The sequence below is a fragment of the Meles meles genome, chromosome 14 (assembly GCF_922984935.1).
Source record: "Meles meles chromosome 14, mMelMel3.1 paternal haplotype, whole genome shotgun sequence".
NCBI lineage: Eukaryota > Metazoa > Chordata > Mammalia > Carnivora > Mustelidae > Meles > Meles meles.
The window spans coordinates 14136928-14164623 of NC_060079.1; the positions used below are offsets into that span (position 1 = coordinate 14136928).

Genomic DNA, 27696 nt, shown 5'->3' on the forward strand with positions numbered 1-27696 from the left:
GAAAATCATTCTGACAAAACACGAGAGTTTATTACGAGTTAATTAGGGTAGGACAAAGCAGAGTTATTAAAACAGAGCAGATCTTGTTCAAGGACACTCACCCCTGAAATATGACTGCATCTCCATCCACCCAGTCGATGTGTTTGGAGCAGGAGTGATGGGCTTGTCCCTCCCTTGAATTTCTTGCAGCGCTGGCGTGGGGCTCTGCCGGGCTAGGCTAGTTCCAGCTCACTAAGGCTGTCCAGACTTTTGTACTCACAAGGATGTCTGGCTTTGAAGTACAGGGGACTAAGGGTCTTTTTGTTTGTTTGTTTGTTTGTTTGTTTGTTTGTTTTCTGATAGCAGTGACTTGATAGTTTGGCCATTTAAGTGGAATATTCATCTGAGAGAGATTTCGGTACCTAGATTTTGACTCTGGTTCAAAATGCAATGTTGCAGGCGGACTGCCAGAGGTCACTCTTACAAAAAGTCCTCTCCCTGTGGTTATCAATTTTGGGGCCCCAGAGTCTTATAATTGTGGATCTGATCTTGCAATTATATATTACATCAATCGGGTTTGTTCTGTCTTCTAGAAATGGGTTAAATCCTATGGAAAACTAAAGATAATAAAAGATTGCCCTTCACTTAGACTTTCTTAGTTTATATTCGGGTTTCCAGGTCTATGGCCCAACGCTCTTGATAACATGAGGAAGATGTCTCAGAGGGAACTTATGTCCCTCTGTAAATTGGCCTTGGGAGCCTTCCCACTTCCGAAAGACCCCTGCACTGGAAGAGAAGCAGGCAAAGCAGAGGGGTGAGCAGTTCATAGACATCACCTAACTTTGAATATGTCCAATTAGAATAAGTCGTGCCTTTTAGGGAGCCGCTTGGAGTGCCATTTAACTAATGACTCGTGGTTGCAAATACCGCACCTTCTTCGTTTAAAGATTCTAACTACGGATTCTTCTCTGAGAGCTCCCTCCCTATGAATCATTTCAAGATGTACAGAAATAAAGTAAGCTGTCATTTTAGGTAGTTATTTAAGGAGATCTATTGTGTGTTATCTGTGCTAAGAACTCTGTACTAGACCAGGAAGAAACAGTCTTGTTGGGAAACTTTTGGGGGATACAAAGCAGAATATATGGTTTGGTTACAGGGTCACGGCTGGGACAGATGATGGGACCAGCTGATATTCACATCACTTGTCCATTGTCTTCAGAGTCTGTCTTCAGTAATGCAGGATGTACCACGTCAAAGACCGTGACTTAAATGTTTAAATACTGTAATACACCCTTACCAGTGAGGAGTGGCCTGGTGGAGGTAGGTTTTATGGAGATGGTTGTAGACATGGTTCTGAAAGGACAGGAGAATTAGATGAGCAGAGAGGACGAAAAGGAGGCACAGGGGAGAACAATGTGCTCATGGGCCGGTCAGGGCACCAATGAGAGTTAGGTGCCAGGGGGAGACAATCTATGGAGGGCTGGCAAAAGCAGGCCATGTGTCTGAGGCTGGATGATAATTAAGAGCCATTGAATCTTGAGCAAAAAAGTGTTATGATTATAACCATGGGGAAGAAAGTAAAATGAATGAAAGAAAGTCAGCAAAGGGACTGCTTTAATCATCAAGCCTTAAGTCTCCAAGGGCCTGGACTAGGATGGAGCTTCTAAGAATAGAGAAGAAATGGAATACTCTGCCTAGGACATATTTTATTTTTATAACTTGACAGACTATAAAATTTAGTGGTAGGTGAGGTATAAGAAGACCCTTCAGATGAAAGGGACCCCTCGCCTGTATGGCAGGTTAAATGGAACAGAGAGGAAGAGACATAGGGAAAGAGAAGGAAAGAGGAGGGAGAACTTAAACTCTAACATGAAGACAGGTATATCAGTCAATAAAATAAATACAATTTTTGCTTGGCTTCCTCAGAATTTCACTTGGGATAGAAAGAAGGGAGGAGAAGCCTTGAATTTATTTGTCATTTTGAGAAAAGTGTTTGGCTTTCCTGAACCTTTTTTCTCTTTCATTTTTCCTTATTTTATAAACTTTCCTTATTTTATAATCACCATCCTCTTGATATCCAAACCAGTATCCAAACTAGAAATTCACTTTTTTCTTCACTCTCTTCCTTAACCTCTGTGCCCAGTCATCCATAACTAGATAGTCTTTCTTTAAAAAAAAAAAAAAAGTCTACTTTATCATCATCCTGTCCTTAGCACTTCTGATGCCTCTTTCCCAACCACATTTAGCTCTTAGCATTTCTTTCATTGACTGTCGTACCTGACCCTCTCACAAGTACTTAGATAGAAGGAGGTGGTGCGTGTTAGAGTTTGACATGGCAAAGTGGAGTACAGAGGCAGAGACATGAAATTTTCATTTATGAATAAAAATTGTTTTCTGTCTCAAATTAAAATAATTGACTCTGTTGCACTCTGAATGGAGGCCACTTTCTGAGGACTCTGTCATCTGCCTCTATTCAAGATCTAATCCACACAGGGAATTTGCACATTTCATGAGGGATGAGGAAAGGCATCCCAACTTGAACCAAAGGGTGGTACAGTGAGAAGTTAAACCTACACCTTGAATAGTATAGATGGGGCACTGCCTGAGCCTTTTATCTTCCAAGGGGGACATCTCTTTCAGGGGCAAGAACCAGCTGGGTTTCTGAAACTTCTGGGTTCATGGAAACGTCTGGAAGCCACCACCCCCAGAATCTTTTCCATTATTAGAATAAAGCACGGAGAGCTCCTGGCCATTAGGAAAACCAGAACAAGAAATCACTTTTTCCCCCCTACATATATTTTCTTAGTCCTTTTTTCCTGGGACTTAAAAAAAGAAGCAAAAAACATCTTAAATGTTGTAGGATTTCTCAGCTCTATTGCATGCTTACAAGGTAATTTACCTAAAGCAATGTGATAACCAGAAGTTCTTTGAGATTATCAAACATGGCGTAATGCCAGCTTAATGTAATCAACACACTTAAATCCTGACACTGTTCCTAAAGAATAAGGCCAAGTTATGACATAACGTGCAGCATTCTTGATACAATTCGTATCCTTATGTTTATGTTTTAAAACAGCCAATCTGGATATTTATGATGTGATTTGCAGCCAGTAAGAGCATCTGTTCTATTTTCCAGCTTCTCCAGTTGGCAACGGTTACATCAAGCCTCCAGTTCCACCTGTTTCTGGCACACAGAGAGAGAAAGGGCCGCCAACCATGTTACCCATCAACGTGGACCCAGACAGCAAACCAGGAGAATATGTCCTCAAGAGTTTATTTGTCAACTTCACCACTCAGGCTGAGCGGAAGATTCGCATCATCATGGCAGAACCTCTGGTGAGTATGGGCCATGACACCCTTTTAAATTCGTCTTGACGCTAAATATAGTATATTTTACAGCTCCTAGAAAAGATGGATTTCCCAAGGTGTTTTCGATACCGTAGGTAATTTTTTAAAAGGTTATAATTAAGTTTCCTGATTTAAGAAAAAAATGAGAGTCAAGGACTTCAGAACAATCTTTGGCAAATACATTTAAGTACCATGCTTCGCTACTACATTTAAGACTAATAAGCATAATTTAACAATAGGTGTGAATCCTGGAAAAATTGTGTTTAAGGTCTCTGCTATATACATACACTTTCGTCAAAATCTTTTGTCTGTTTTTAAAGGAGAAAAAATCATTCTTTAGGTAGCTGCCTGGACTCCCAGTTTGAGAACATGTGGTCTCGGTGATCTATTGTTTGAGGAAGTTATTTGGTGAGTCATTCAGAAACACCTCTTTGTTTTCTGAAAATTGGAGGACAGGAAATTCTCGGCTCACTTACCTTTAGGTCCCTTATTAGACAGATAATGTCCTTGGACGTCAGTATCTTTCTTTGCAGACGATTCTGCTACAAAATGAGGCATGTGTTTCAGCCTTACATGAATTGTTCTAACAAGGGCTCTACAGACAGAGTCCTGAATCTCAAAAGGACAGTCAGGAAGAAAAGTCCAGTTGGTAGATTCAGATTACTTGTTTTCTGACCTTCGCGGGACACACACAATAAGAGAAAAGGAAAGGAATTCAGAATGACACAGCTTTTTCTATGAAGCTCGGCTTTGTACCTCCTGAGAGAATACCGGGACGTGAGAAGATGATTGGAGGTTGGCTTTATGGCATCAAGGCTTAAAATAATTAAATATAGTATTATTGAACCCACTATGCAAGTTTTTTTTTTTTTTTTAAATACCTAACGGATGACACTCAACATTGTCTGTTAAAAATAACCTTTGTGGGGCACCTGGGTGGCTCAGCTGGTTAAGCATCCAACTCTTGGTTTCGGTTCAGGTCATGATCTCAGGGTCATGAGATCGAGCCCTACATTAGACTCTGTGCTCAGCATGGAGTCTGCTTGAGATTCTCTTTCTTCCTCTCCTCCTAGCTGCCCCCACTCTTCCTCTCTTAAGAAAAAGGGGAGGGGGTATGACCTGTGTAAGAAGCACATTTAAGGTTTAGGAGTCAAAATTCAAGAATATTTGTTAAATATGTGGTTGCCTGAAAGTTACAAATTTTGCATTTTATTTTTTATTTAGAGGGATGCCTGGGTGGCTTAGTTAGTTAAGCATATGCCTTCAGCTCAGGTCATGATCCCGGAGTCCTGGGATGGAGTCCTACATCAGGCTCCCTCCTCAGTGGGGAGTCTGCTTCTCCCTCTGCCTGTTGCTCCCCCTGCTTATGTGTCCCCCCCCCGGCAAGTCAATCAATCAAGTTTTCATTAAATCAATGGAGGTTATCTTCATGAATTCTGACTCCCTGTTTTTTAGAATGTTTCTTGGTTTTATAGTTTTAATCCTTTAAATTAAAGCTTAGTGCAGTACCTTTCCCTCATTCACTCATTTTTTTTTAATTTTCTGCTACTCTTAGTGCTAATAATAATAGCTAATATTCCTCAAGTAATTACTATCTGCCAGGCTCTGGGCTTAATTTATTTTCTCCTTTAATCTTCATAGTGACCTTAGGTAGGTAGTGTTTACGTCCTCATTTACAGACGGGAAATGTTGGCACAGAGAGGGCAAAGTAATTACCCAAGTTCTCACAGTGCTGACTTGACCTCAGGCTGGATGCCTTCAGAGCCCACCTCTGAACCTTCTGCATTCTGTAGCCAGTGGTCATTCTCGTGTACAAATACCTTCCTTAATGTCTTAAAACAAACCAACAAAGGGCTCTCCTATAACTTGAATCAACCAAAAACCCAGTACCCAAGTTCTCATTGCCCAAAACTGTGCTGATTTTTGGAACCCTCCAAGCACCTCGAGAGATGCTGAGACTGTGCAGCCTGCCTCCCGTGGTGGAGGGTGAGAAGCTACCTTGCTCCAGAGGTCATGCGGGAGTTTAAGGCACAGAGAGTGGGAAGTAACAAAGAAGAGTCCTTTAACTCCTAAACAGTGGCAGATCGGGGCTCTCTGAAATTGTCATGGTGAATTGCGCTAAGGAACAGGAAAGTTGTATAAAAGTTGAAAGAGATGCTAAAAAGGCTAGGCCCTGACACCTTTTGAGCCATCCCTCTTACTAAAATAATAGTTTATATGTCATTATTTGAGAATTTACAAAGTAAAATATTGGGGTTAACTTTTGGGTTTAACCTAAAAATTGGGGGTTAACTTTCTCGTCTTTACTAGCTTGGAATTTATATGTGTAGCATTTTCTTCTTGGAGTAAACATTATGTCTGAACAACTAATATATGCCACAGCATTCTTTTAATTAGAAGTAGACATTTTTGTTCCTTTCAGTGAGACAACTTTTATGTCCCCAGACAAGAAAAGTGGAGATGAAAAAGCGTAAGTCGTGTTCCGTCAGCAAATCACGGTGCGCCGAGGGTGAGAATCCACTAGCGGCAGAGGGCCAAGTAGATGAACATTATGTTTTTTGCTCAAGAAGTATATCAATCAATTTTTAGTATTGTTGCTTTTTATAAAAAGGGACTATTTATTCCCCCTTGTATTGTTTGGCAGAGATGCAAGCTTCCGTGCCATATCCATTTCTGGTCTGCTGGAAAATGCTTAGTAATTTTTGTCCTTGTAGTTGCTTACTTAAGGGACAATAAATATGAGTAGATTCTGTGGCTTGCTACTGGATTCAAAAAAGGTTAATGTGCATTTGACATTTTATTCTGTAGCCATAACAAGAGTATTATTTTTGATGTAGGTATAGTATAGTTAAAGTGAATTCCAATAAATGTCCCTACTGTTTCTCTTGCTGAGTTATGTCAAAGACGTTGAATCCTTTATTTTTTTTCCATTAAAGACGTTGAATCCTTTAAAAGCCTGCATTTATGTATGTTTGTATCAAATCACAAAATTTATTCTTTTATCTTTGTAATTAAAATACATATGGAAGTAGTAAGGGTAATTTTCAAAAAGTCAGAAGTATAGATTTATCACTTGTGGCAATACTCAGGAATCTATACTTTTTCGTTCACTTTCAGAAGACTAAATTCTTCAAAATTCCACATCAGGTAGACTGTGTGGGATCAGTTACACAAAATATTAAAGTTGTATTTATGAATTCCCAGTACCCAAATAGCTAACTTTAATGATTAAAAAAGAACAAGAAATAAAGATATTCTACCAAAATTAAATTTTATGTATTTTTTCTTTGTAAATATCTTTCACTGGATTAACAGTATTGTTCTTTTGGTCAAAAGATGCTCAGATCATATTTGTTAATATTTACAGATGAATCAATAATGTTATTCTACTTTTATTGCTTCATGAGCTTAGCTGATAGCATATGCTCTTATCTACTCACCATTATTTCACCTTTCCCAAGCAAAGTGTTTTAAACAAGCTAAATTGGGTCATCTGTGGCTTCTTTTTTTATATTTTTATTTCAAATAAGAAAAAGTACAGAAAATAATACAATGGATGCTCATGCCTTTTGCCTCCTACTCTTTCCCTCTGTTTAAATTTTCTTCTTCCCAAAATACGTTTTTGGTAGTTCTTTTAAGTAAGAGTGAGTGGGTAGTAAATTACTTGGTCTTGTTTATCTATCTTGTTTATCTTATTTCTCCCTCAGCTGTCAATGATAGTTCAGCTGGGAATAGAATTCTAATTTGACATTTATTCCCCCCCACCCAGACTACTGGTGATATACTTCACTGTGTTCCCACTATCATTCCTGTGGTAAAGTCTTTGGCTGATTTATTGTCTCTGGTTAATTGACTTTGTTCCCTGTTTGCTTTTATGGTTTTTCTCTTTGTCTATATTATTCTTCAGTTTCACTACACTCTGGATGTGGAGTTATTTTCTTTCTTAATCCTTTTTTTTTTTTTTCTCACCGCAGCACATACCCTCCTCAATGTCCATCACCCAGCCACCCCATCCCCCCCATCCCTCCCATGCTCCTTCCATCAAGCAACCCTCAGTTTCTTTCCTGAGATTAACAGTCTCTTATGGTTTGTCTCCTTCTGGTTTCATCTTATTTCATTTTTCCCTCCCTTCCCCTCTGATCCTGTCTTGTTTCTCAAATTTCTCATATCAGTGAGATCATATAATAATTGTCTTTCTCTTATTGACTTATTTTGCTTAGCATAATACCCTCTATTTCCATCCACGTCATTCCAAATGGCAACACTTGGGCTTTTTGATGGCTGCATAGTATTCCTGTGTGTGTGTGTGTGTGTGTGTGTGTGTGTGTGTGTGTGTGTGTGTATAGTTATTTTAATTTTCTTTTTTGAGACTCCCATGTTTCTGGAATTGAGGGTTCATATCTTTCATCAATTCTGGAAAATTCTTAGCCATTAATTTCTTGACTATTGCCATTCCTCCACTTTCCCTCTTCTCTTTTCCTGGTATTCCTATTAGATGTATTTTAGATCATATGCTCTAGTTCATATCTTTTTTTTTTTTAAAGGATTTTTTTTTAAGATTTTTTTTAAGATTTTATTTATTTATTTGATAGAGATCACAAGTAGACAGAGAGGCAGGCAGAGAGAGAGGAAGGGAAGCAGGCTCCCTGCGGAGCAGAGAGCCCGATGTGGGGCTCGATCCCAGCACCCTGAGATCATGACCTGAGCCGAAGGCAGAGGCTTTAACCCACTGAGCCACCCAGGCGCCCCTAGTTCATATCTTTTTTTCCCTTCTTTCATTGCATCTGCTGCTTGTCTCTTGCTACTGCATTCCGAGTAATTTTCTCAGGTCCAACCTCAATTAACACTCTCTTGGGCCTAGTCTAATCTCTTGTTTAACTTGCCCATTTAGAATTATAATTTTGGTGACTCTATTTTTCATTTCTGGAAGTATTGTTGGTTCCCTTTTAAAATCTAGTTAGAGGGTGCCTGGGGGGCTCAGTCAGTTAAGCATCTGCCTTTCACTCAGGTCATGATTCCAGAGTCCCTAGATTGAGCCCAGTATCAGGCTCCCTGCTCAGCAGAGAGTCTACTTCTCCCTCTCCCTCTGCTCATGCTTTCTCTCTCTCTCTCTCTCTCTCTCTCTCTCTCAAATAAATAAATAAAATATTTTTTAAAAATTAAAATAAAATCAGTTAGGTTTATTTTGTTCTTTTATTAAGTTTACGATTTCTATTTTATGTCTTGGATCACCATAAACATACATTTCTTATGTCCTCTTTTGGATTACCTCCAGAGTAATCAATATCTGGGGCCAAATATTATGTTGATTTGGGAATTCATGAACCTAGAAGATGATACAAGTAAACCCCAAATTCATCTAAGACTTGGGACTGTGATTTCAAATTTTCAGGGAAGATGTTGTTGCTGTTTTTGCCCAGAACCCAGTGGATAGATTTTTCACCGTGCTTCGTTTCATTTTTAGCACCAGAATTTCTGTAAGTGTCTTATTTCCAGTGTCCCACCTCTCAAGGCCCACAGCTTTGTTTCCTGTCCCGAAGTGGGCAACAACAAAAGCCTCCAAGGCAATGAGACCAGTAGTCCTCTCTCCATGCGGCCACTCTGTCACCTCATGTCTTCTTCCTTTTCATTTCCCTTTTCCTTTCCAGCGAACTTGTTTCTGCATTAAAAAAAAATAATAATCTTACATTTCATTCAATATTACAAAGTGTTTGTAGTACATGAGATTTTGCATTACCTTAGTCCATTTTCCGGCCAGTCTTCTGCAGAAGTTTTGGGTTGCTTCCCATGCAGGTAAGGCCAGGGTGGGCCTTTGCACTCTGAGGCTCATGTGCAAGCAGAAGTTCTCATGGCAAGTGGAGTGGCCTCAAAGTGCATAAAGGAAGAATGAGGGGATTCTTACCAGTTCCTCTCCGATGCTGTCTAATGGATCTTCCCTAAATACAACCCTGTCCCCTTCATTTCCTTCTTCAAAACCTTCATTTCATACCCTTTCATGCCTTGTTGTGGCTACAACCTGTCTTACTTCCCCCTTGCACCTTTACCCACCCATGTTTCAGTATGTGCTTGCCTGCCACTATCTCCTTTTTCACTATCTCCACTTTCTGCATGCTATCTCCTTCCTGGATGGCCACTTACCTCTTCCTCCTGCCTGTTTTTAGCCTGTGTTTCAAGGTCCCACTCAAATACTTCATCATCTGAAAAGGTCTGCTTGATTTCTTCCCTGCTGACTCCATACAGCTATGTAGATGTGAATATTCACACCTCTTAAATCTCTATCTGAAGCGTTGTGTCATTCTCTCAAGCAAACAGTACCATGTTTATTGAACAGGCAGATACAGTAGCAAGAGTATTAGAAAAGGCTAGAATAGAAAATACCAGACGAGGGATGTCTGTGTGGCTCAGTCAGTTAGTGTCTGCCTTCAGCTCGAGTCATGATCCCAGGGTTGGGATCAAGCCCCGCATCAGGCTCCCTGCTCAGTGGGGAGCCTGGTTCTCCCTCTCCCTTTGCTGCTCCCTCTGCCTATTTGCAAACTCTCTCTCTGTGTCAAATAAATAAATAAATAAATATCTTAACAAAAAAGAAAATATCAGAGTACATTATAGGTTTTAAGTATAAATAATTCTTTTTAAAACTTGGAGTCATGTGTATATGTATCAGACCGTAGTGTAAAATACATATTTTCATGGCAGGTAGGTGGGAGATACATATTTTTTAAAGTTGGAGAAACACTATACCAGTCAGTAAGTTCCTTAGAGGCAATAACTATGTCTCATTCATCTTTAACACACACACACACACACACACACACACACACACACCCCAGGTCCCCCTGTCTAAGATTCTGCTTTCCCCTGTCTAGGACTCTGCTTTATATACTATAAACAGTAAATAGTTTTTGAGTAAATGAACGAGTGACTTTATGACAAATGCATGAATAGATGAAACAATTAATATAGTAGCTTAAAAGGAATGTGTTTATAGGAAACTGTGCTTCTGAGGGTCGGCTTGCCAACCTCTAAACTGGTAACAATGGACTTTGTTTTGTCCTTTGTACTCCTCAGCAGATGATGCCTCATATCTACTGTGTATAAGAGATACTGATTCTCAGCCTTCTGTCTAGGGGCATCTAAGGATACCTCATTATTCATTGATACGGTCACCTGCTCCCTTCTTCACCTTAGCAATATGTGCAGAGGAGAGTCAATTGGATACAGTCTCAGAATGTGCGTTCCCATTATCTATGAGTCTCTCCATTTATATGGCATCTGTCACTGCAGTCACAGGCAATTACCTTCTCAGTAACCTCTTTCAAAAACAAGACTCTTCAGCTTTTCAAAATCAAGAGCACCCATAATCTTGACTTTGTAGATTTAACAGACAAGAATGGATAAAGGTAAGAACCAAACAACTTTTCATTCAGTCTAATCTGAATTTGAATCCTGATTCAACCTCTTCAGTGTCCTGTGGCCTTGAACCAGCCAGTCAATCTCCCTTTTCTCTTGTTTGCTAAATTGGAGTAGCAGAACCTAACACACAGAGCAGTTGAGAGGGTTAGAGGTCATGTGTGGAGCTCCTGATGTAATCCTTAGCACCTACTAAGTGCTCAGTCATGGTCGTCATCACCGTCGTCACTCAAGAACTAGTATCAATAACCAAATCTGGTATACTTCTTTGGAAGTCTGCCTGGTGCTCCTCTCTTTGTGTGTGTTCAAAGGGAATGGAGACTTGAGTGGCGCAGTTGGATGCCTGCCGTTGGCCATTCACTGTTCCTGTCAGATGGTTGTTCTGAACTCTGCATGGCTATGAGAGAGACCCGGCCAAAGTTGGTTTAGGCAGACCTGGTCTGGATCTTGCAGGGACTTGTGCTCTGGGAGGGGACAGAAGCAAGCAAATAAAAGGACACAAGAGAAGACAGCACCTCCGCGCTCTCACTGTATCTGTATCACCAGCAAAATACTTGAGGCTTACCGTGTATATACTGTGAAAACCTAGAAAGTGAAATCAGGGATTTGAAATGAGTCCACATGGAATGGTTTTCAAAAGCTTTCCAAGAAGAAATGTCCTGGGTTCTTGAGCATAGGGGTCTCTGAAACCAGTAGGAACATCATCATGCCGGGCCACTCTGGGAAGCCAGTGGCCCAAAACATGAAAGGCTATATTATTCAATGAAGTAAAGCAAGTTCAGAAAATTTCAAGAATTTTCTTTTTCGCCTTCATGTGTTTACATTTATTGAAAACCTCAGAGGGAGAAATACCTGATTTTCTTAAAGTGAGTCATCAGTTCAAACTGATGTTCTTTTCCCCCCCATTTTATTGAGATATAATGACACACACACATATAATATATATGATATAATGTGACATTATGCTAGTTTTAGGTGAATTCATTTTAGGCAGATTAGTGTTAGTTTTAGGTATATAACATGATATAAAGTATATGTATACATATATATGAATATGTATATTGCAAAATGATTACCGCAATAAATGTAGTAACATCATCACTACACAGTTACAAATATTTTTTCTTATGTTGAGAACTTTTAAGATGTACATTCTTGGCAACTTTCAGATATGCAATAGTGTTGTCGCTTGAGTTGCCACACTGTACATTAAGTCCCCAGGACTTACTTGTGTTATAACTGGAAGTTATAACGTAACTTCCAAGAATTTTCAACTGCACTCCTGAGGCTGCCTCTTTTGTCTGCTCTCCTTCCTCTAATTTGGCCAGCAAACAAGGAACTTGATTTTACTAGCCTGTGCTTCTAACAAAGCATCTAAAATGTGACCCATCATTGTTTTCTTGCCTATCAAATGTTGACGACCAGGCACAAATTTAGTTCTAAAGTATGTAATAAATACAAGCATGAATTCTCTGCATCTCTGGGTGTATTAGGTCCCATCTTGGCAAATCTGCCCTGGTTTAAGCTTCCAGTATCCTTGCAAGGAACTGCAGGAGAAACCAAATTGGGTATTGGACCAGAGGTATCCTCTAGATCTGTAGTCTGTCAACATAAAAGGTCAACAAGAAGAACAAGAAATTCTAATTCGCCTAAGACTTATTCAGAATGCAAGTAATTTGTTCTCTACTTTGATTGAAACCTGGAAAAGGAAAAGATCCACATACAACTTCAAAAGGAGAAAACACACCTGACTTTCATCTTGTCTTCTAGCAGAACCTGTGACTGAGCGAGAGGGCGGTGCTTGCCTTCCTCTCATGTTCTGGTATTTAAAAACACTTTTATGATGAACAGTGATATGGAATGGGAGAGTTTATCATTGGGATTGCTTGAGCCTTGAGAGCACCTGCTCACAAAATAGTTCCTGGGCGAGACACAGGCAAGAGCCTTCAGATGTTATCGCTGGGTTGAGCTTTGGAGCACAGGTGTAGGGTGCTAGACACTTATTTTTTTTTTAAGATTGTTTTTATTTATTTGACAGAGAGAGATCACAAGTAGGCAGAGAGGCAGGCAGAGAGGAAGCAGGTTCCCTGCGGAGCAGAGAGCCCAATGCGGGGCTCGATCCCAGGACCCTGAGATCATGACCTGAGCCGAAGGCAGAGGCTTAACCCACTGAGCCACCCAGGTGCCCCATAGACACTTACTCATAATGTTCTAACTGTGTTGTGGTGGAATGGAGACTTCATAACCGAACATGCTCTAGCAGGTTTGCTAACATAAAATAAACAAGACAATTTCTGTTGCAATGTAAGACTAAAAGTAAACTAGAAGGAACACACAATATTTTCTTGTTGTGCAAGTCTTTGAAGAACGTAGGATGCCAGTCTCTGTTGCACCACACACCATGATCTGGAATGAAATATGTCATGCCTTAAGACCAAATCTGTGTGAACACCAGTCATGGCCAGCTGGCACCAACATTGAAAGGCCAGGCAATTAGCTAATGACAGCATTACTGCACACTAATGTTGTTCCAGGTTCAGGCAGTAACGTCTGTTGACAAACCTTTGTTCCTTGGCCCAGTGTCTCAGGCTTCCAGCTCCTCCTGGGTGCTGATGTCACAGGGTTGGCATCAAGACAGTTTTCCCATTAACCCTGAAGGTGAGCAGGACGTGGCACTGTAACAGTGACATTGGTAGCCTGCCACCAACAAACTGTATATGATGAGTTGTTTGTTCTAACCGTTTGAATGAATTCGACTGTGGCTCTAAGTAACCAAGGCCTTTGGCAAGTGAAATACACACCCGCCCATGCTTCCTCTTAGGATTTTGGACGGGATCCAGTGAGTTAACAGACCAAGGTTAGGATACAGTCTATTTGTAGTTATAAAAGAGCTTGTGTTTTCACCTTTAGCACATACAAAGTTTGAACAATCAGCTGTAATCCTGTGTCTCACCTCTTTCGATACCTGAGTTATTGACAGACTGCTCGATACCAGAAAATAGCAGGGCTTTTAATCAGGAATCTTTTTAGTGTTTAAGAAATTTGTGAATTGGGAAATCATGCTTACTAATTGAAGAATAGAATTACTGCCTCTAATTAAGCTTGGGTCTTTCTATGGTAGATCTTCCTAAAACCTATTCTAATTAGTCATGTCTGTAGCCTGATAGCTAGTCACTAACATCAACAGTGTGATACTTCATATTTCACTGTGCCCAAATTTGCAAGTTGGTGGGATTTCTGAACTGTTGTACATGCCTAGCTTCCTCTCCTAACCAAATGTTACATGTCTGTTGACTAAGGTTGTGTAAATAGCAGAACACCAGCTTTAATGCCTCTCAGCATCAAATCCTCCCTGTGGACTTGAGTCGGCTTCCCAGAAGGACAAGCAGCTAGTGCTTTTAGCCACACTCCTCTTTAAACAGAGGCCTCTCTTGCTTTAATCTTTATTTAATCTTGCTTTAAATCTAATAAGGGAAATTGAAAGAGAATGAAAATAATTTCTAGATTGAGTTCTCTGTTGAGTGTAGTGATACTATTCAAACTAAAGCTGTCCTAAAAGGAGACTAAGAAACCATTCTCGTCAGGTAGGAAATACCTTTATTACACTTGACAAAGTACTGGCTCATTGTTCAAATTACAAATAAGTAACTTTAAAAATAGCAATCTCTTAGCAAAGCACCTCAGCCTGGCCCCCTTTACTTAATCTACAAAGGCATCCACCAGAAATCTGGAAACTCACCCTAAACAGAAACAGAATAGTATTAGCAGTTAAAGCCAGAGGTAATTGTTGAAAGGTTTCATTTAGCTGCCGAATGAAGTGATCTTTCAGATGAGCTCAAAATCTCCCGTTTTTCTGTACACTGCTCAAATTAAACTGTGTTTTCCTTATTATGAGTATTCTTGGAATTATAGAGACCAAAAGCATTTCTTTTGTGGTTGTTAAGTAGGACTTCTCAGCAGTAAAATGAAATTTAATGCAACTTGATAGTAAAATTTCAATGGAAACTTACAGCAAATAAACTATATATGCAAAGTATTATGAAATAATTTTAAAAAGGGCTTTTCCCTTGAACTTCATAGTATCCAATTCAGTTCATCCATGGGTAAGGCCTTAATTTTTATGTCCGGTGACTTTATGAGAGAATTATTAGTTTCTTTTTCTTGAGAATACAAAACCAGGGGAAGGTTGTTCCTCAAGATGTTTTCACTCTGATTCTTTCAGATTACATGCTTCCTTTTTTTACTATTTTTGGAGATTTCATTTCAACACAAAAGAATGTTTGAAAATATAGCATTATATTTTAAAGTAACAGGAAATGCCAATGAAAGCAAGTTCAATAATATGACGTAGTAATGAGCACTGAAGGTCCATTTGGACATTCACTGTGATATAATATGTCTATGTTTCCACATAACGTTTTGCATTTTGACATTCCTAAAGTGATTAATACAATTTTAGGCAGCAACAGGCTTTACTGTAGCATTTTAATAATTTTAACCACCATTAGTCTGGATTTCCAGAGGTCATGTTAAAAATAATAAGACAGGTTATTAGATATTTTTGATTGTTGCTGATGTATAGATCTTATATTCTCTAGCTTAAATGATTTTGTAAAATACAGTATCCCATTTGATGGTACTTCAAATGGGACTTCCTGATGCCTTTGGGGATGTCTGCTCAATTCATAAGTTGTAATCACATAAGTGGGGCTGGAATGTTCTAGTAGGATTTTCCAAGATGATTCAGTTGCTGAGCTGAGGAATGAAAGTCAGCAAAAAGGAAGTCAGGTACTATAATCTTTAAATATTTTTGATTGACCTAAAATGGATGTATTGCTTTTTATTGAGATATATTCACTTATCCATAAAATTCACCCTTTCAAAGAAAGCAATTCAATGAGTATTCACAGGTTGTGTAGCCCTTGCCCCTGTCTAGTTCCAGAACATCACCTTTTAATAGCACTTTAAAAGATAAGAGTAGGTACATAGATTTGATCTACCTATTTTTCTATTCTTTACCCCTGGAGTTTGCCTTTTATTTTTACCAGAAAACTAAGTCTTTTTTTCCTAGCTAAAGTAATTGGATCATTTACGGTTTTTTTTGTTTGTTTGTTTTGTTTTGATCATTTAAGTTTTGACTAAGAAGTTTTGTGTGCTGCATGAATTGGGGAATGTAATGAATTTTCTGTAATAATAATCATGAAGAAGATGCTGCCTGAAGCATCAGGTTGAAATAGCTTATGTAGAAATTGAAACTTCAAGCTACTTAATGGATGGTAGAACTTCAACAGAAATGAAAATGCTTATCTATGGATGCCAAATCCTATTTCCAAAATGGCAGCATTCCCCCCTTCACTTGGGGTTTGCTATAGCTGTTGGTGCAGATAATGGCCCTGGGTGACCAGATTCCACCTGAGAGGAGACTTGTCTGCAGCATTGAGTGAAATGGTCTTTACTCATCACCGTTAGCTTCTGACCTTTCAGTAACCCCCGAGGAAGTATGTAGCGTGGATGCCTTCCCATCTAAATGGAGCTCCACACATACCACATTGGTCAGTCAAGGTGTTCTAAATAAATCCAAACTTGCCCAGTAACCCTGGAATCAATGTCTCACCTCATAAGTAGCAGCTCTGTGGTTTCATCCATACCCACTTGCCCAAGATTTCCTGGGATTCCCAGTGGGCAGAATAACATATTATGAGCTCCTCAAAGGCCAACAGCACCATGCTCATGTTCAGGCTAGATGAGCTATGACAAGAGAGTATGGGAACAAGGCAGTGGTTTCCATTCCTAAAGCGAAATCATTACCGTCACAGTTGCCTCCCCTCCTCCATTTTGGTTTCCAGGAAAATAAAGTCTCATTCAGACAGTTTAAGGATTCTTCTTCTCATTCATCTAATGAAGAGTTTTATTTTAAATCAGCATCACTGTAGAGTTTACATATGTTCAACTGCAAGGGTTTTAAATCTATGGTTCGATGAATTTTAGCAATTTCGTACACATGTGTCCACACCACCACAATCCAAATGAAGAACATTTCTGTTGTCCCGATGAGTTCTCTTGTGCCCTGTGCAGGTGAGCCATGTACCACCACCCCTGGCCTCAGGCAACCATTGATCTGTGTATAGATTTCCATTTTCTAGAACTTCATGTAAATGAAAGCTATAAAAAATGTAGTCTTTTGTGTCTAGTTTTCTTCACTCAGCATAATGTATTTGAGTTGCATCCATTTTTACTGTTTATTAATTTATCTTCATTGCTGAGTAAAGTTCCATTTAATGTATAGACTACAATGTATTTATGTAGTCACCTTTTGATGGGTATTTGGCTCAACAAATAATTTTTGAGTACAATTTTAACCAGCACAACTCTTGATATCCATAGATCATGCTAACAATTATAAGAATGCATGTTTTATAAGGTATTTTTGGTAATAGCTTATGGATAGACACAGATGGTATTTTTCAGCTTCCAAGTACAAATGATTGATGCCGTGTATTATACAAAAAGATGAAGAATGACTACAATTTTTTGCTCATCTGTCATATTTCAGGCACACTAATCTTCACATTAATCCTAAAAGATGGATAAAAATAGTAACAGTCTGTGTTTGCATACAGCCCACTGAATGCCAAGCACTGTTCTTAATACTTGAATAATATTAATTCACGTAATCTTCACGTCAACATCATGAGGTAATTACTTTTATTACCCCACTTCACATACAAAGAATTTAAGCAACTGTTCCAAAGTCACACAGTTAGAAAGTGGAGCTGACATTCATCATGGACCATCTATCTCTGGGACTCTTGATCTTAACTTCTATATCCATGGCCTCCTAATTTTTAGTCAGAGAGGCTGAACCTGAGAGATTTAATATGACATACCAAAGGTTCAGTGGTTAGGGTTAATTCCCCAATTCAAATCCTAGCTTGACTGACTCTAAAGTCCAAGTTCTGATCTACTTGGGAAATGATATGTCCATGAATAACTACGATGACATTGGTTGGGTACACAAGAGCTGGAGAATATCAGAAGAGCTATGGAGGAGTGAAACTGGGCTGTCACTTCTCAGAGGAGTGATCAGGGAAAGTGTGGTGAGATGAATGAACCTTGAAGGGCATATAGGATTTTTTTTTTTTTTTTTGATGAGAGGTGGTTTCACTGGGTCTGAGAAGGGTGTGTGTGTGTGTGTATGTGTGTGTGTGAGTGATATGTTAGTGGTGACAGAAGAAAATCAAGAACATGACTGATGTCAAGTCTCCAAGGACAGCCCTGGGGATTATAAACATTTTAGAAGAAAGACTAGCCTCTCAAGAACACAGAGAAGAGATGCCTAAAGAAGTAGGAGGTGAAAGGGTGGAGAAATGGGGTGATTCAAGTGAACAAAAGGGAGTCTCATTGCAGCTGAAAGATCTGAATGAAAACTACTGAAAAATGGCCACCAGATTTATTTAGAAAGTCACTGGCGCCTCTAGGGAGAGTATTTTTAGTGGTGATGGAAGAGACAGATTGCTGGTGGTTGAAGGGGAAGAAGGGGATACAGGACATACAGACCATTCCTTGATAAACAAAGATGAGTAGGGCATAGTAAGAAAACAGTGAGTATGAGGTCAAGGCAGACACTATGATGAAAAGATCTAAGCATGTAGATAGCAGAGAGAGAGAGAGAGAGAGTGTGTGAGCTCACAGATGAGGGAGGGTGAGCTGGCTGATGGAGCAAGGTCCCAGATGAGCAGGGCAAGATCCATCCACATGTACTGAGTGTTCACTTGATATAGCCTGCACCATTAGTGCAGTGTATGGGGACCCAAAAAAAAAAAGTAGAATGTAGCCCAGAAACAGATGAGTGAAGGTGATACCTTACATTTCTTGGACCTGCCATTGTTTCAAAAAAGAAAAAAAAATGCCTGTGAGAACTGTTCTCTTGTTCAATTAAAATGAAGATTAACTTTGTAGCTGGGTTTAACTGAAGTTTCCCCTCTACTGTTCAAATAATGGATTTGAACTTGGGACTGTTGGACTTGGCAAAGAAATAGGCTTCACTGAAATTTGCAAAGCTGGCTGCAAATAGGATAGATTCTCTTGAGAGTTTTTAGGTTTTTTTTTTTTTTCTTTTTTTTAAGTGCCAAAATATTCTTCCAGATTTGAATCTGTCCTCACATCTCATATCATGGGGTACTACACAGCATATTACATGCTAGTACCTTTAACTGATTTGAGATATGCCCTATATCATTCACTTGATCTGCAGATTTTTTTTTCATTATTTTGGGTGAACAGAAGCATATATTGTTTTGTTTAAAAATTTATTTTAGGGGTACCTGGGTGGTTCAGTCATTTAAGCATCTGCCTTTGGCTCCGGTCATGATCCTGGGGTTCCTGGGATTAGCCATGTCCAGCTCCTCACTCATCAGGGAGGCTGCTTCTCCCTCTCCTTCTGCCCCTCCTCCCTGCTCATGCTCACAAATTCACTCTCTCTCTCTCCCTTTCTCACGCTATCTCCCTATCTCTCTCTCTGTGTCAAATAAATAAATAAAATCTTTGAAAAATTAATTTTAAATTCAGAACAGAATAAAGGGAAACACGGATGTGTCAGTTTCCACAAGAATCCTTCTTCCACAGATCTCCAGGTGTTCCAAATCCTGCTTATTAGTCTTATCAGAAACCTAGAGAGGATGCCATGGGGTGATGTCACTTTTTACCTAAACAAAAAACCAAAACAGTCTCTCGGGCTCCCACTTATAAGTTCAATGATCCCATAATTGCCCCTCATGTAGGGAGAGTCTTTTGAGGAGAAATTGTCTGATACTCAGAACTGTGCGTTCTCAGGCTCACTCCTTAGATCTGTCTCCAAAGTTGACTCAAAGCTGCACCAATAATATCCGAAGAGAAAAATATATATCAAACATGAAGATATTTTGAATGTGTTTTTCTTTAGTTCAGACTAAGTGGGGTGCCTGTTGCCGTGAGCTGGTGGCTCTGGATGAAATGCTTTGGTGGCATTTCAGCAGTCGAGCCCACAGCTCCCTGCTCTGAGGAGCTGTCGCTATGCCATGGGGCAGCTCGCTACCCCTCCCCCTCATGTTCTGGAGACCTGAACTGTGGTGGTTCAGTTCTGAAAATTGTTAGCTCCTCAGATCAGACATGTGGATTATAAAATTTCGCTGCTGATAACATCAAAACCCCGGAGTCAACTATGCCAAAACATATTCTTATAACAAAAACACTGTCGTGTCCAGACTTGAGAAGTTTGGTGGTGGGTTTTGTTTTGTTTTGTTTGTAAACCATCCCACCATTAAATTAAAAGGTGTCGTCTAAATTACATATTAAGAATTAAAATCACTTAATAGTCTTAGACTTTTATTTTTTGAGAAGAGCAATTCTCCTTATAATGTTTTGGTTTGTTTGTTTTTTTTTTCCTACTCTCTGTAATACGGCTTTCTAGTTATACTTGGAAACTTCCAGGAAGCTAAAATTAAAGCTTAAATAATGTTAGTGGGAGTGTACATTACCCTGAAAAAAATGGGTAGAACTTAGTTTCAGCTCCTAAACATTATGAAAGAGGTTACATATTTTAATCTGGTCTAATTCCAGTAATAATGTTGTTTAAAGGAATTTCAATTGGTAATGACTATCAGTTACTGAGTACTCCAAAAACTATTCATTTTTCTGTTCTCTGCGATTAGGTTGATATTATTTATATTCATTTTACCTAAAAGTTATCTGAAAGTTACAGACATTAAGTAAAATTCATATGTTTATAAATAAGGGGACCTAGCTTCAGACTTGAGTCTCTGTCTCCAAAGCTCATCCACTGAACCACTACATCCAACTGCTAAAATCATTTTTTTTAAGATTTTATTTATTTATTTGACAGATAGAGATCACAAGTAGGCAGAGAGGCAGGCAGAGAGAGAAAGGAGGAAGTAGGCTCCCTGCTGAGCAGAGAGCCCGATGCGGGGCTCGATCCCAGGACCCTGGGATCATGACCTGAGCCGAAAGCAGAGGCTTTAGCCCACTGAGCCACCCAGGCACCCCCCAACTGCTAAAATTATTAAAAGAGATTAAAAGATCTCATCTTAAGCAAGACTGGTGATGTATTTAACAAATCAAATAATCTCATATAACTAGTGACATTGCTGGCTTGCACATTTATTGAAATATCTCTGAGGACAATAGTTTGGATCTTTTTTAGATTAGCGAAATCCTACTGTATGGAACACATTTGGGATTTTTTTTTAGGCCCCTAAGCGTTCAGTTTAGGAATGTTGGAATTGGAAATGTTGGAAATAAAAAATGATTTCTTGGGGTACCTGGGTGACTCAGTGGGTTAATCCTCTGTCTTCGGCTCAGGTCATGATCTCAGGGTCCTGGCATCAAGCCCCGCACCTGGCTATCTGCTCTGCAGGCAACCTGCCTCCCCCTCTCTCTGCCTACCTCTCTGTTTGTGATCTCTGTCTGTCAAATAAATAAATATGTCTTTGAAAAACAAAAAAGAAAATGATTTCTTAAATAAGCCCCTGGTATCCCAGAAATAGAACACCTTTTGATACATGAGCCTTTTCTAGACTTGTCTAACTGCCCCTGTCCTGTCTTATATGGCCGTTTTTCCTCCTCTAGATTATAGAAAGGCCAAGTGAGAAAAGACTAGAAGGGAGAATGTAGCTAGCAGACACTGAAATTGTTTGGAAATTGAGGGAGAAGTCAGTGGCCTTCCTCTGCCCTTTTCAGGTAGATATAAGACATGGAAGAGCTTTCTGAGTTTGTGTTTTCTTAGAGGAGACGGAGCTTCCCAAGTTGTGAGAAGCACAAATAAGGACCTTTCTCTTTTCTTATGGAAATACTCAAAAACCCTTACAAGAGCCTCCACAACAGGAGAAAATCCCTCTTGGATGGGTGAGGACACAGGGCTCTCTGATTCAGGGAGAGCAAATTCAAAGAAAAGCCCACAGTGCACACAGAGCTGTGTCTTGCTTCTCACACAGCAGGCAACATATCTGTTGCCCAAATCCTATCTGTATATGGAGAACAATGGGGAGAGGGTCCCTTCTGCAACTCCATTAGGTAAAGATAAATGGTTGGATAAGTGCTATTCAAATAAGGTTTAAGAAGTAGCTTATACTATCTTGAAAACCGAGATATTGTTAAAAAAAAATTAAGCAACAACAGAAGTGATACATCATGTTCTCTTGTTTTGCGTTTGATTTTCTTGTGGAGAATTTCAAACATCGCTAAAGTAGGGAAACAGTAAATGAGCCAGCTTCAGCAATTATCAACTCAGCCAATTTGGTACACTCTCCCTGCACTTCCCCTGAACATTATTTGAAACAAATACTAGAAACTGTATTATTTCATCTCTGAATATTTCAGCATGTACCTCTGAAAGACAGTGTCTTTTAAACAAAACAGCTATATCATTACCACACCTAAAAAATTAGCAGTCATCCATTAACATCATCAAATAGCCATAGAGCGTTCAAATTTCCAACAGTCTCATGAATATCATACTTTTTAAAAAACAGATCTTATTTTCCAACCTAAGATCCTCACATTGCAATCATCTTTAAAAAAAAATAATCAACAGGATTCCCTCCCCTGCTCCCACCGCCATTTCTCATTTTTTCCCCCCTGCAACTTATTTATTGAAAAAAAAAATACTTTTCTTTCCCTCGGAGTTCCTTCCAGTCTGGATTTTGTTGATTGCATCCCTTTGGCAGAGTGTAACATTCCTCTAACTGCTTTCTTTCCTAAAAACTGGATCTTGCCTCAGAGACTTGGTCAGGCTCAGGTTTGGTAGGGTTTTCTGTTTGTTTGTTTTGGTCAAGACTATTTCATAGAGTTCGCTCTCATGAGAAGGGACTTAATGTCTAGTTGGTTCTTTTCTGTGCTGCTAGCAGCCACTGACTTTCAATGCCAACTCTCCCGATGTTTTTGGTTTGCTTCACTCTTTATTCAGTGTCCCCCAGTGAGCTGGAGCTTCTGGGCAAGGCTCAGGCCTCCCAGCTTTGGACCACTAAGAATTTTCAAGGACCCATCACCCCAAGGTTGTTTTTTTCACAATGATTTTTTAAATAAACATTTTCAATTCAATTAATGAATTTTCAGTAAATAAGTAAAATTGCTATTAAAATAAAAGATGAATTTTTTAAAAAAACTTAAAAGCACACTGTTCTATTGGATGAATGAGACCATTGTTTTGAGCCTCTTTTGTCATAGTCTATTTCTACTTGTTCTTTACCCGTTGTTTCTTCTATGTTGATTTCACTTCACTACTTATTTAATGCTCTTTGAGAACCAGGATGTCTTGAATATGCAGACCTTGGATTCTTAGACTCTAGATCCCATGCAGCTGGTCTCCTGCAAGAGAAGCTCAAGCAGAAGCATGCTTCTGCAGTTTATCTTGCTCTGTATTCAGAAGGCTCTCTTCTGAGCTGGAGCATGTTTGCCTCCCTCCTCTTCTCTCTTCTCTCCCCCCTTCCTACCTTCTTCCCTAACTTTCTTCTTTTTCTCTCTACTTTTTATTTAGCCAGCATGATACTCTCTTTTCTAGGTCTACTTTTAAGCCTCCTGACACTGATAAAATCTATGTCAATGCAAAGAAGTTATTGGGAATGGTGAAATATGAGCTTGGTTCTCTGTGCCCAGAGCTATCTTCCCAAATGCATAGACATATATTCAGTCATTTAACAAATGCTGGCAAGAGTAGAGAGCCCAGATTTGGACCCTCAGTTCTAGGGTCAAATAATCTTTGGCAAAGCAGAAAAAAATATACAATGGAAAAAAAGACAGCCTCTTCAATAAATGGTGCTGGGAAAATTGGACAGCTTTGTGTAGAAGAATGAAACTCTACCATTATCTTACACCGTACACAAAGATAAACTCGAAATGGATAAAAGACCTCAACGTGTGGCAGGAATCCATCAGAATCCTAGAGGAGAACATAGACAGTAACTCTGTGACACTGGCCACAGCAACTTCTTTCAAGATATTTCTCCAAAGGCTAAGGAAACAAAAGCAAAAATGAATTTTTGGTACTTCATCAAGATCAAAATCTTCTGCACAGCAAGGGAAACAGTCAACTAAACAAAGAGGCAACCCACGGAATGGGAGAAGATATTCGCAAATGACACTACAGACAAAGGGCTGATATCTAAGATCTATAAAGAACTCCTCAAACTCAACACACACAAAACAGATAATCATGTCAAAAAATGGGCAGAAGACATGAACAGACATTTCTCCAATGAAGACGTACAGACATGAAAAAATATTCATCATCACTAGCCATGAGGGAGAGTCAAAACAAAACCACATGGAGGGGTGCCTGGGTGGCTCAGTGGGTTAAAACCTCTGCCTTCAGCTCAGGTCGTGATCTCAGGGTCCTGGGATCGAGCCCTGCATCAGGCTTTCTGCTCAGTGGAGAGCCTGCTTCCCCCTCTCTCTCTGCCTGCCTCTCTGCCTACTTGTGATCTCTCTTTCTTTGTGTCAAATAAATAAATAAAATCTTAAAAACACATACACACACACATTGAGATACCACCTTACACCAGTTAGAATGGCCAAGACAGTAAACAACGTGTGTTGGAGAGGATGTGGAGAAAAGGGAACCCTCTTACACTGTTGGTGAGGATGCAAGTTGGTGCAGCCACTTTGGAAAACAGTGTGGAGATTCCTTAAGAAATTAAAAATAGAGCTTCCCTATGACCCTGCAATTGCACTACTGGGTATTTACGCCAAAGATGCAGTGGTAGTAAAAAGAAGGGCCATCTGTACCCCAATGTTCATAGCAACTATGGCCACAGTTGCCAAACTGTGGAAAGAACCAAGATGCCCTTCAATGGACGAATGGATAAGGAAGATGTGGTGCATATATACTATGCAGTATTATGCCTCCATCAGAAAAGATGAATTGCCAACTTTTGTATCAACATGGACAGGACTGGAAGAGATTATGCTGAATGAAATAAGTCAAGCAGAGAGAGTCAATTATCAATTATCATATGGTTTCACTTATTTGTGGAGCATAAGAAATAACGCGGAGGACATGGGGAGATGGAGAGGAGGAGGGAGTTGGGGGAAATTGGAGGGGTAGATGAACCATGAGAGACTGTGGACTCTGAAAAACAATCTGAGGGTTTTGGAGGGGCGGGTGGTAGGAGGTTGGGTGAGCCTGGTGGTGGGTATTAAGGAGAGCATGTATTGCATGGAGCACCGGGTGTGGTGCATAAACAATGAATTCTGGAACACTGAAAAGAAATTTAAAAAATAAATAAAAATTTAAAAAAAAAAACAACCCTGGCAATAAGTCCCAACTATGTCCTAGGCATGTGGGGAGAGAGACAAGTTGCAACACAGTGGAAATGCTAACAAGAATAGATGCAAACAGAGTTCCATGTGACCAACAGGTGGCTCTGAGGGAGAACTGAGAAAAAGCTTAATCTGGGGAGGAATGTCTAAACTAGGTCTTCAGAGATATGATGAAGACAACATGTTTGTGTAAAAATAGTTAACATGCCTTTACACTGCTTTCCTAATTCTGTTGAAGCACTGAACCCAAGTTCTTGGCTAGTGGACATAGATGACTTTTGGGTATAGCAGCAACTTGCCATGTTTCCTTCATATGTTTACAAATACATGTAAGTTTAAAATATTACCCTCACTGGCATTCCCATCCATTTAATAGTGGGAAAACATAGACTTTCAGCATGGGAAGTTTCAGGGTGTGAGACGTTCACAGTCACCTTACCCCACTGCAGCAGGATCCTGTGTTTCAAGTATTAGCGAAAGAAATTTCTCCAGGTATGAACTCCTGATTTGTTGCAAAAGTCTGTAGATCCACAGGTGTGCTATGCTTTATCCTACAGCTCAGTAAATTACAGTCTCCCATATAGATGTATTCCTTTTTCTCTGATGTATAGAAAATAAGTGCTGTTGCTAGTATAGTACAAAACTTCTAAAATTATCATTGAAGGCATAGTATGAGCTCTCTGTCACTATGTAACCTTTGAAACAACAGATATTAAAACAAAATTACTCTCTTGTATGTCTCGAGGTATGATTGTGTGTTTTATAATTGGGAGTTCCTGGGAAATTTTTGACATTAAAAGGGTTTTTTTAAAAATACAAAGGATGATGGTCACACAATATCATGAATGTCCTTAATACTATTGAATTGTGCACCTAAAAATCGTTACAGTAGCAAATTTTACATCACATATATTTGCCACAATCAAAGTCTATTAAAAATTTGTTTTTAACTGACCACAAAACACACATGCAAATCAGGAGATCTCCTATTTGAAGAAACTGGATTATTTTATTATTTTATTAATTTGGCAGATCTCTTATTAATTTGGCACACCTTTAGCCATCGCCGAGCAAGGCTGTGTTCTGTAACCTTTAGGCATCAGAGCAGCAGAGCTCCTGAATTTCTGGGTCTTGTATCTAGAGGGGATGGCACTTAGCTCATCCCTCATGCACATGTAATCACACATGATTCTACACTGCGATGTGACTTTACACTATGGTGAGTGCTATGAAAGGAAAAGTGTACAGAGTTTTGCAAGTGTCTGAGGGTTGGGGGTGTGGGTACCCCTGGTGTTCAGAGAAGATGCACAGAACACTTCTCTGAGGAAATGACAGTTGGACTGAGATCTGAATAATGAACAAGTAGAGACAACAGTCCTAAGAGGTCATTGACTACTTTTCCATTTCAGACTTTTCTCCCTAATGGCAGGAACCACGTGTTCCTCAGCACTCCCCCAACAGGTAGCGTGGTGAGCCCCCAGTTACTGTTGAGTGGTGAATAAATAAAACAGTGACTAGAAATGCTTCTACTGGGTTTGTTCCAAGGGTGTTTGTGGGACTGGCACCACCCGTCGTCACGTCTTTAATTTTCATACTTTTAATTTAACTGGTTTTAAAAAGAACTTCGGATGACGTTATAACCTTCACATATACAGGAAATACTTCCCAATTTCATTGCGAAATTTGCCTTTTTGTATCATCAATTGAATCTGGGGCTTCTTTAATTGTTCTGTATTCTCGCCTATGTTTTTGTATCCACTCTCCCACCAGTGTGTTCTAGATAGCATACTTTGAAGAGAAAAATGTCTGTTAGTGCTTAAGAACACAGCTTTCTCTTTATTTTAGAAGAATACACATTTAGAAGCTGTATATTTTGCAAAGGAGACAGCACAATTGATTTATATGGCTCATGGTTAAAGATCAGATACCCAGACTATGTCCACTGTTTGTGTACGCTTCTTCAGGAACAAAAACTCTATGGGGTGTATGGAGGTGGGTTTGCCCTCTGCCTTAGTTGTATATTACCTTTTCAGGTGGAGGAGAAGATTGGAGAAGTGAGGTAGGGAGAGAGGGTCATGTGATTGGCAACATGCAAATGAAGTCTTTTAGGACATCTGCACTGGCTAAAGTAAAACTTACTGTTGTTTCCATATATAACTTTTACATGCTTTCTCATCCTGAATCAAATTTGGGAACAGTATTAACTCCCATACCAAAAACAGAAAAGAAAAGGAAAACAAGGGACCCATAAGGATAAACCATTGTCCTTAAAATGTCCTGCTAGAAAGTCATTTGAGGCCTTCTACTGTAAGCAAAGGTATAATGATTAGGAAAAATGATTTTGGTAGACCTTTGTCACTGCCCAGATTATTTCTGCAGAGATTTGGATATGGCATAGTCAGATAGCACGCCTCAAATTCACAAGTTACACATAGTAAGTGTAGAGACCTTATTTTGTTTCTGAATCTAGGGACTAGAAATAGTGTATCACTTTTGGCTTTTTATTATATGTCAAGTACCAGCATAGATAATAAAATTTTCATATGGATCCTGTAAGTTTTTTTTTTCAACTTTTTATTGTATGTCAAGTCCCAGGATAGACAGTAAAATTTTTCACGTGAATTCCATAGTTTTTATTATGTAGTTTCCATT

The 27696-nt window shown here is 39.4% G+C and overlaps 1 protein-coding gene across 7 annotated transcripts in view; it reads left to right on the top strand.

Moving 5' to 3' along the window:
* Positions 1–27696, top strand: part of FRY (FRY microtubule binding protein) — a 444482-nt gene that overhangs the window by 222250 nt on the left and 194536 nt on the right. For all 7 annotated transcript variants that reach the window (XM_045978039.1, XM_045978033.1, XM_045978035.1 and 4 more), the window contains one exon: positions 3116–3315. In XM_045978039.1, the coding sequence (XP_045833995.1) occupies positions 3196–3315 (120 nt within the window). In that variant the 5' untranslated portion in view covers positions 3116–3195. The remainder of the gene's footprint in view (positions 1–3115; positions 3316–27696) is intronic.